The sequence below is a fragment of the Alligator sinensis genome, unplaced genomic scaffold (genome assembly GCF_000455745.1).
Source record: "Alligator sinensis unplaced genomic scaffold, ASM45574v1 scaffold907_1, whole genome shotgun sequence".
Lineage (NCBI taxonomy): Eukaryota > Metazoa > Chordata > Crocodylia > Alligatoridae > Alligator > Alligator sinensis.
The window spans coordinates 3651605-3662301 of record NW_005841925.1 but is presented as its reverse complement, the minus strand read 5'-3'; the positions used below and the strand labels follow the sequence as shown (position 1 = coordinate 3662301).

The 10697-nt window shown below is 47.3% G+C and overlaps 1 protein-coding gene and 1 long non-coding RNA gene across 2 annotated transcripts in view; one reads left to right on the top strand and one right to left on the bottom strand.

Moving 5' to 3' along the window:
• LOC112549524 overlaps nucleotides 1-6641 on the bottom strand; it is a 34844-nt gene extending 28203 nt beyond the window's left edge. Inside the window, 2 exon segments of the mRNA XM_025198552.1 lie at nucleotides 2126-2307; nucleotides 6456-6641. Of these exon segments, the coding sequence (XP_025054337.1) occupies nucleotides 2126-2307; nucleotides 6456-6599 (326 nt within the window). The 5' untranslated portion in view covers nucleotides 6600-6641.
• The window catches only part of LOC102383430, a 34968-nt gene that overhangs the window by 4875 nt on the left and 19396 nt on the right, over nucleotides 1-10697 (top strand). The gene's annotated exons all lie outside the window — the stretch shown is intronic.

Sequence of the window (10697 nt, the reverse complement as noted above, 5' to 3'; positions counted from 1 at the left end):
TCAGCAGGAGGGGGAAAGAAAAGAGGAGATGAGCAGTAGTACAGGGCTCCAAAGCTTTCTGAAAACAGGAGCTGAATGCCATTGCCAATGCTCATCACCTCTTTTCCCTTGCTACTGCATTCAGTGCTGTGGGCAAGAGGGGTAACAGCAGTGCTTATTGCCTGGGCTCTGGCGCTGTACCAAATCAGGGGCTTTGGCCAGACCCCACACTGTCTATCTGGTGAGCTCACTGGCATTTAGGGCTGTGGGGTGTGGCCACACTCCCTTTGGCTGGGTGGTACATTACAGAGAGCTTGCTGCAACTACGTATGCGCCACACTCCTAAAGGGGTTGTCTCTTGAGCCCCCTTGCCTCAATGCTGGATCCATGCATGGTTACATACCTTTGATTAAATGAGCATGTGCAGAACCCAGCTGAGATCACAGCTCTGAGCCACTGTATATGGAAGTGAGAGGGTTATGTCTAAGTAGACAAGACAGGTGGAAGGAAATAAGGCAGTATTATCACCCCCACTCTGTATCCTTCATGGCATGGAGCCTAGAGACAACATGGTCCTCACCCTAGGATGCCCGCAGATTCATTATGGCTTTTTGGACTCAACTGTGGTCACTCTGTCCCAGAGAACCTGACTTAACATAACCTGATTAATTAATTTAGATGTTTCTGTGAGTAGCCTTGTGTCTAAAGCCTTCCAGGGGCCTCCCTCCTCCAGCTAAATTTGAGGCGTTAATTCCATACTAGGCTTAGATCTGGCAGAAGGCAAGGTAGAGGTGCACCTTATGAACTAACTGAATAAAAGCTGCTTAAGCTTTCCATAGCTAACCACCTCTCTGTTCATGGAAGGCATCCGGCTTAGATCTGTGAGGAGCAGGGTTACTCCTCCTGTCACAGACACTCTGCCTTGGCGAAGGCTCCACTGTTTGCTTTTTTAATTCAGTTTTGCTTATGGCTTGGCCTCTTTTGCTTCTTGACTTTTATTATAGGATCTCTCAGGCACAGAATACATTCAGGCACCCTATAAACTATGTTGGCCTATGTTATATAAACACTGGGGAGAGAACTTTCAAGACAAGCAGTAAAACCCATTTTCCCATTTATAGTGAATGGTCAGAGCTTTGCAGAATGACGCTGTTTTGCCCAAAAGGATGCTTTTCCGTCTGTTTTACGAGCTCGCCAAGAATTCAGTCAGGATCTATAAAGGGACCTTACCCTGTGATCCACATTCTACCAAAAAATGACGAGGCAGAGGGAGGGGGAGATGCCATGCATTTGACTCTCTGGTAATAAGGTTACTGCTTTCTGTGGGTTTGATGGGAAGGTCTGGTCTGAGGAGTCAAAAGATTGTTTTCATTACCCATCTGACAGAAGGGTAAATGTTTATAATATGGTAGAAGCTGTGACCAGAATCAGGGTCCCATTGTGCTGGGGGCTATATACATTTACAGAGCCTCTGCCCAGAACTTATCTAAACATAAGGGCAGATAAAGGATGGGAAAGTTAGTATTATCCATATTTTACAGATGAGAAATTGAGGCCAAGAGACATTAAGGCCACCCAGAGAGTCTGTGGCAGAACTCTGACTTGGATTCAAGTCCCCTTTGTCTGGAACCACAGCCCCAGCCTTCCTTTCATAGGAAGCACAGGGAGACTGGGTGACTTGCCCCAGAATCCAGAGGAAGTTGGTGTCAGAGTCAGGGCTACATTGTGGCTTGCTCCTGAATGGGATGCTCACTTTGGCAGGGTAGGGTGGCATCTTGGAGACCTAATTTGTTCAGAGGCATACACTTTCACAGGCAACAGCCAACTTCCATCAGAAGCAGAAGCAGCCCCTTCTTCCCTTGTCCTCTCTGTGCTGGAGCTGACCAGCTTTGTCATCCACTCGACACAGAGGCAGGAGGCTACCACTGCTATTCCCATTGTTACTCTTATTCTCAGTCTGAGTAAAGTAGCCCAGGGTTGAATCTGGCCTCTCTAGCCTTCATGGGGTTTCCTGCCTGTGTGGCTGGGAATATACTGGTGGGTTAGTGTGAGGAAGCTGGAACTGCCTCCAACTGCACCTGTCAATCTAGTGCCTTTCACTAGCATGTAGCTTGCTGAAGAAGTTAGTAGCCTAATGGCATCTTACCTCAGGGAAAAGGATACAGGGGAAGCAGGAAAGAGAGCAGCTTCTCCTTCCAGCTGGCATGGGGCTGTGGAGTTGTTCTCCAGACCTGCTGCTGGGACCCTGGATGTACAGTTGATAGCCTTGCAAATCACATCTTCAGTACTGGAACAAGGAGAAGCAATCCTTCGGTAATATAAAAGCACCTGACAATGGCACGTGAATAATTAATATCACATCCCCTGGGTTGTACAAGAGAATCTAGCAGCATTTTATTGCTTCACTTCAGGTCTCGGAGACACATTTGCGGCTTGGGAACAATGGGATCTCCCCCTCTCCCCTCCCACTCCATACAATTAAACAGATGGGGCTTAGGAGACATCCTGCTATGGCTGTGATGATGCTATGCATGAGCTGTCACCAGGACTGTAGATCCAGGGTTTATTTTTTTCAAACCCAAGAGCAGCAGCAGACTGGACCAAATATCACAACTATGCAAACTGGATCCCTATATAGGCATAGGGCCTATAAGATGCCTGCCTGGCTGTTCACACACATGCTGCATGCCCTTGGTGTACTTGAGCAAGCAAATGGAGTAGCACATGTGAGGGGACTTCCGTCCTCTAGAGACCAGTCCTGTCTTGCTCAGTCAAATGTTTGCTAGGACCTTTTGAAGAGATGTCATGTCACTGGCAAGGTTTGAATATCATCCCTAAATGATCACACTTATTTCCATCACACATTGGACTCTTGCTAAAAGTGCCCGAGGGAGCCCATGCACGGGCATGTTATGTTGGGACCCAACTCTTGTGAAATGCATCCATATTCTATCACAATCCAGGCTGTTCTGTACTAGGGCTGTGTGAGGCTTCGGACGCTTCAGGGTCCGAAGCAGCACATCCAGGTTGAAGTGCTGGCCTCGTTCGGCTTCCCAAAGCAGTTCGGCGCTTCCGAAGAGCTTTGAAGCTGCCTTGGAGATCCAACCATGGGGTATAATGGGGAAACAATAACATATCTACAGCTTTATTGTTTTTTGTCCGTTTTGGATGAGATTTCAGGTGTGGTAGACTCTGCAGAGAGGATGAAGCCTGCCAAGGTTCAAGAAGATTGATGCAGGGGTTTGGGGGGAACTGCCCCTCAAGCTGTGGACAAGCAAAACTCATGCCATGGGTGCTGTGGGACTGACTCCGTCTGTCTTGGGGCGAAGAGGGGGGAGACTGCTGCAGGCCTGGCTGCTAAGCTGCTGTGTTCCTGGTTACCAGTCAATCATGATTCACTCAGAAACCAGCTCAATACACAGGACCTAGCTACTACATAATGACTTAAAGAGCATCAATTAGCACCTACAAAACCAGGCTAAGGAGAGGAAAGACTCAATACAGACAATCCAACTGCCCCAAGACAGACACAGTCTTGGCATGAGTTTTGTCCATCAGCAGCTAGGGGTGCAGGGCCCTAGACTTCCCCTGCACCAATCTCCTCGACAGCTGGCAGGCATCACAGCAGGGGTCACCATCGCTGCAGCTGTCACCCCGCTGCGCCTTAACACACGCAGTGTCACCCATGGCACGAGTTTTGCTTGTCTGCAGCTTGAGGTGCAGTTCCCCCCAAACCCCTGCACCGATCTTCTTGAAACTTGGCAGGCTTTGTGGCCTCAGTAAGAGCTACCACTCTTGCAGTTTTGACCCCCCTGTGTTGTAACACACAGCAGTGACATGAGTTTGGCTTTCAAGAATTTGGGGTATAGTTCCCCCCAAATCCCTGCACTGATCTTGAAACTTGGCAGGTTTCATGCTCTCAGCAGAGGCTACCATCCCTGCAAGTTTAATCCAAATCGAACGTAAAACCAAAAAAGTTATAGATATTTCATTGATTCGCCATTATACCCTATGGCCGGATCTCAAAGAGGTGGCTCCGAAGCTTCGGAGCCGCTTTGGCCGGATCGAGGTGGAAACCCAGTGTGGAGCTCCGGATTGGATCGCAGCCATCCGAAGCGGCCGGATCCGAAGCCAGATCGGATCGCTGCCAACTCACACGGGCCTATTCTGTACCTACTGAGCATCAAGTCTATGCTTCCCAGTTTGAGACGGATGGCTCCTTATAGAGCCTCACATAGCATGAAGTGGTATGGCTTTAACACAATCCTGTAGAGCTATTCTAGCCTGTGCTAGCTGAGGGTTCAGGCCTGGGGTACTGAACTGCAACTCTGCCCCTAATGATGCTTCCTTGGGTTTGTCTTTCACATAAGCAGTGTCCTCCTTTGATACATGCACTGCTGCAGGAAAAACGTCAGTCCTGCACATGCTGTTCAACAAAAAGTCAAATCTCCAGCTGGTGTAAACTGACATGGCTCCTCTGAAGCCTGTTGACACCAGCTATGGATCTGGCCCATGGTGTGTAGCTCACAGTCCAACTGTTCAGTTGTTTGTGCCCTGTATTTATGCTCTCAGGGGAGGCAGCTTTGTGTCTCCTTTGGAACGGAAGGAGGATAAACCAGCACCCCAGGAACTGTAAATCAGTTGGGAATACTTTGATACTGTTTAATGTACCTCAGTCAGATCAGGCATCCAGTCATCTTCTGGGGGTTGGGGGCGGGTTGCACACACCACTCAAGTTGGAGAGGCTGATTAGGGGGAGTTGTGGCTGTTTAGCACAGGGATGTAAGACAGCACAGAAGCACAGAGGAGATCAGCAACTAGACTTAGGGGTAGATTTGGGTTCCCAACTCTGACTGAAGCTATTCTAGGAGATGTAACGTCATTAATAGGGGTGCACCGATAGAGATTTTTTAGGCCGATACTGATGGCCAATATTTAACAAACCATATCAGCTTATACTGATCTGATTGCTAATATGCAGCTGGTGAGCTTGGAGAGCAATGTCTGGCTAGTAAGTCTGTGGGGGGAAAGGGCAAGGGGGAAGGGAAAGGGCATGGGGTTGGGGGGGAGATTGGGGCCCCGTGGTGATGGAGGGAGTGGGGCTGGGGCTGGGGCAGGGGCAGGCACTGCACAGCTGGGGTGGGGTGCAGGACAGAGTTGCGAGCGGCTCATGCAGCCCCTGTCTCGCCGGGGGGTTTCCGCAGCCACTGGAGCTGCTCTCCCCCATCCCCATGCCCCCTGAAAATGAGCCGCTCGTGGCTCTGTCCCATGCCCCGCCTCTGGCTGTGCAGCGCCAGTGCTTGCACTTGCCCTTGCCCCACTCCCTCCCTTACCTAAACCTGCCCTCCCTGCCCCCTACCCCTCACACTCCTTCTCTCACAACAGACTTACCAGCCAGACCCATCTGTGCTCTGGGTCACCTGCATGTTGTGCTGTGGCTGCATGCATGCACAGGACATTTATCAGCGATATTATTGGCCACATCAGCCAAAAAAAGCCAATTGCCAATACTGTCAATTGTCCTTATATTGGTGCCGATCCAATATGGGACCCATGTATGGTACCTCTAATCATTAATTGTACTTTTCAATCTGTTCATAATATCAATCTCCCAGATTGCTTTCAGTAGTCACTGGGAGTTTGATGCCGATTCTGCTAGACTCCTGGCCAACCCAGAAGGGTTGGCAACCCTAGGGTAGATAAAGAAAATGTCCTTTCCTGGTAAATGGAAGCAGCCTGTAGTAACAAGATGTGGTTACGGACAGACGGAGGAAGGCTACGACTATGTGAGATATCAATGGCAAGGCTAACCCTGACCCACAGGTTCCCTTTTAGGGCTGCGGGATCAAAAAGTTCTGGCTCTTGCTGCAAAATTTCAGCAAAGTCTAGCCTTGCCGTGACACAGCTAGTTGTGTCACAGCACAACATAGTGATGTCACCACAGCTTCCTAACAATCTGCATGCTGGATGTATGCTTCAAGGTGCAGAAGTGCAGCCTTACCAGACCTGATAGCTTTCCCAGATTGGCTGGGAGACTCGAGCCTAAAGAAGGCTAATCATAATGTACCGTATCCGTTACCTAGAATCTGCAATCTTGATGTGATACTCAGTTCTCTCCTGCACCTGTTCTCTAGGAGTCTACATCAACTCAGTTGTCTATGACCTATAGAGCTGTTTCCTTGCAATTTGACCTCATTATTAAAGTTTCAGCCCCATTGCTGATAGATTTGAGTTAAGAATTCCAAATCCAGACCCTGGCAGTTTGTAACAAATAGGATGAAATATCAGCATCGCTTAGGACTATCACTTTGGACTGTCTTTTGAAATTCTACCCTAAAGGTTTTGGTACTAACAACTTGCAGGGGGACTCTACTTAGGCAGCAGGTCAAATCATATGATAGTGGCTATAAAGTCTGGAGAGCCCCTGCAGAGTTTCTGTTTAGCAACAAGAAAAGATCAAATGAGGAGGAACCCACCTGGGTGCAGTTCTCCTGGAAGGAGGACTCCAGGCTGAAAGAGGATCCCAGGTAAGGGAAATCCACAGAGAATGTTCTTCCCAAGGACAGCACAATTATCCAGAAGGAAAGGAGCTCAGCCTCGCACCTTCCAGGCACAGCCATGTTCCAAGTATGTGTGCTCAGTAGTCAGAGATCAAGCATACAGCTTCCAGATGAAAGCTCTGTGGGGACCAAGTGATGAGGTGGGGAAAAGACACCCCTGTTGTAAAAGCAGGACAAAAGAGAGAGTCTAGCAGGTGAGCGTATGTCAGCAGCTCTGATTTGTGGACCTTAACAGCCTTCCTTGGTGCTATTTAAGGGCTCAAACTCATGGAGGTTTTAGAGCTCTGATTGGACTGAGGGCAGCACGCACAGAATAGGAAGTGGGGAAAGGAGTCTGGAGGCTGGCCAGGTTGAACTTGGGATGACGCTTAATTGTAAATGAGAGATGATCCAGGCAACCACACTGCATCTCTTTTCCATAGAAAAGTCCTAGTGCTGCCTCTAGTCTTTATCAGAAGATGTGTGCTTGCACATGCACACACACCTTCACATGCATGTGGGCTGTATGACTGCACACAGCTGATGCAGTGGTTGCCTTTGTGCACCCTGATATTGCAAGGGAATCCAGGAGACCAAGGGCAGGCTGCCTTATTTCCCAGTGTTAAAAATCTCCACAATGCACATTGGAGGGTAACTTTCAGCAATCCTGCTAGTGGAGGGAGCTTGGAATGTTCTTGTAGAAGAAAGGAAATGAATTCAATAGAAGAGCCCAACTCAGAAGCTGGAATTGTGGCTTGGGGTCCAGGCCTCACTGCTGGCATTTTAGCTGTTTAAAGGCATGCAAGGGAGTGGCATCTGCAGGGTTAAACATCAGTCACTTCTTTGCCTGCCATAAGCTATCATGGCTTTGCAAGAGCAAAACTATTTGTAATGGAAAAAGAGCCATTCTTCACACGGTTTGAAGATGGCAGCAATCCATTTGCAGGCTGCAGGACAAATCTGCGACCTGAGGTTTTCTGTTCAATGTCTTATTTCTTAATTCTGTTTGAAAGAACAGCTTGTTCACATCCATCTCAATTCTCTCCCTCCTGTGCCCCCACAACTTTTCCATGACACGAATGCTTCTCTTTCCAAAGAGTTGCGTGCAGTGCAGCAAATAATGGGCCAGACATTCACTTAGTCAGTAAAGTTACAGCAGTTTAAACTTTGATGGAGTTCTGCCAGGTTTCCTCAGGTGAGGCTCTAGCCCAGGGAACATTACCCAGACCACTCACTGCTCTTTTTTTATCCTGTGTGGCAACTTTCAGACCTTCAGTAAAACAGGAAGGTAATACTTTATGATTTGGGGGGGAAGGGGACTGGATTTCTAAGGTTCACTTGTAATGGGGATCATTGCTAAATCATCAAGTTTAAATCTTCCCATTTTGATCATGACCAGATGTAAATCTACATCACTAGAGGCCAACCTTTTTGGCAGATGTGCCACAAATTAAGCCTCATACCATCCCTGAGTGCCACTTTGATCCCCTTGCCTGATCTGCTACTCTTCTTTCTGCTCCCTGCCTTGTGCATGCTACCCAATCTGTCGGTCTGCTTTCTGCTCCCTGCCTTATCTACTGCTATGCTCTCTGCTCCTTCCCCAGTCTACCATATGCCACACACAGATGCTTTTCATGCCACTTGTGGCATGCATATCACAAATTGGCAATTCATGGTCTATATGAAAGCTCTGGTCTATATGAAACAAGTTTGTAGTTTTGGTTCTCTTGTCAGTGAAGAGATTGCCATGTCCAGTGAACTCAGCTTGCATTTTCTAGTTGATATTGTCAGCAGAACAGCAACCATACAGTGAATACGAAGAAATCTTTCCTTGTGGCCCTCAAGGTCTCCAAGAGTAAAGTGCATTGTTGGCCAGTTTCCTTGCATTTTTCCCCGTGCATCTGGTCCTGTTTTGCTTCCTCTGCAAGACGGTAGGTCAGTTCTGTAAGGCAATCTCTTGCGTGCTACTTGAAAACCACATAAGCAACCTGAACTTTGCTGGCATGGGAAACCCATTGAGGCAAAAATTGCTTGCTCCCCAATCCAGTGAAGGCAATAGAAAGATTTTTGTTGGCATCTCGTGCACTTTTTTGATTCTGGCCTGTAATGAACGAAGCTCAAAGAGATTACTTCTAGGAGTAGAAGTATCCCTTTAAATGTTAGCTAGATTAAAAATGTGCAAAGCACGTGGAATACTTTAGATAGCCCACTACATCAACCAATCAGAAAGGGAGCACCCGGGGTACCAAGCTTTCTAAGTATGCTTAGATCCATTCTTCAGCTTTTTTGCTTTGTAACATGTAGGATTGCATAGGTCAAGGTGGTAGAGTAAGTTTCTCTCTTGAGGAGGGAGATTTGGGTCTGGATACAATAGAAAATGGGGTTGTCTTTTTTTGGATGGGTTTTTTTTCTTTTCTTTTCCTCTTTTTAATAATGACTCATGCCAGGAAAGACTGAAGTGGGGGGTGGGGGACAGGGTTGGTAACTGTAATGGCCTGGGGGCACACAGGAGGTACTGTGGAGGTTTGGGGTATATGGATTTCCTTGTGAATGTCAGCCATCTCTTTTCTAGATTGAAGAGTCTCTAGTCTCTCTGGATTCACATCAGGGCATCCACAACGAGGTGTGAAAGTGAGCTCATAAGAACTTTTGGTTCACTTGTGAAGTGGACGATACAGTCCTTCACAGAAGGAATGGTCCTATCCCACATAGCCATTCTATAAGAAGGATTTGGCTTTGTCTTGGATGGTTGCTGGGGAACTGAGAATGTATAGATTCCCTCCCTTAGGTGCTCTAGCAAAGGGGCATTGGACCACAGATAAAATGGCAGGAGCCATGAGAGATTTAAGTGCAGGGATTTTTGGTACCAATGTAAATGGTGCTACAGTGTCTATGGGTACCCTGAACTTTGCAGTCAGTACTTAAGGTGAGATAATCAGCACTGGAGATCAGTGGCTCATGCCGATAGGTGGTGATTGAGTTTCTGGAGCTGGACCTCTGGCTCCTGGAGGACAATGGTTTTATTTATTTATTTTTGAGATTTGTTACTCACGGTTGAAGAAGGTGAACTATGCCTGGATTCCCCACTGCAGTTGTTTCCTCCTCCTGTTCTCTGATGCTACCCAGGCAGTATAAGAACAGATTCTGGGAGGAAAGCTGGCTCAAAAGCTGTCTATTATGCTTGTTCAGAAACAGGGTTTTCTTTGTCTTGTCTAAGAGCAGCGGGGAGAATACGTAGGCTTCTCCAGAAAGTCTCGTTTAAATCTTACCTGTTTCTTATAGGCTCTTTGTGGGGGAACAAGTAACATGTGGAACAAGCAGTCCTCCACTGTGTGGCCCTTTCCTGAGCAAATAGCAATGGGTAATCTTGTCGCCTCAAGATGGTGGAGTCACAAAATAGGGAGTATTTCCAGGCTGGGAACTTGATTTTGTCTTTAAAGGAAGGCAGCCCTGTTCCTTAAGCCCTTGGCTATAGACTGTTCACAAAGTTGCACAGACTTGTCCCAAGGTACCACTGGGTTCTTCTTTAACAATAAATGCAAGGGCACTGTAGGGTGCAAATACACAGCCATTTGAAGAGCTACTCTTCCCTCCCTGATACTGCTGCAAAAATACCCATGGCCTTTCTCTGAAGACAAGATATTAGACCACTTGGACTTCTCCTTGAGTAGTAGGCTTCTTCAGTGTGGCAATACCTATATCCTTGCTGGCATCAATAATGCAAATTCTCTGATCAAAAACCCCAAATCTGTGATAAAAATTAAAGGTCCCCCATAGGCCCCCCATTTTAGCAACCTACAGTGCTTTAAATTACTTCTGTACACTGATCAAATTTCTAGCCAGTGGAGAAGCCCTAGGAGGCTATGGAGTTTCCTCTGTCTCCTAGCCTGGAAAGTGCAGGGTGGCTCAGAGGTTCCTCCCTCCCAACACTGCACTTCTGTCTTGTTTAAGAGAGCTGTAACTTTATAGTGCTATAAAAAGTGCTCTAAATTACAGCACTGTAAAATGTGCACAGAGCACTTGTGTACACACCATTGTACTCTGAATAGTCAGTGCAGTGAACCCTTAACAGAGCCCCATTGATTTCTACACCAAATGACTTTGACTACTGTAATTTGTCATCTGTTAAACTGTAACTAGCAATTTTGAAATGTGAATGCCAACTAAATTGCAATTAAA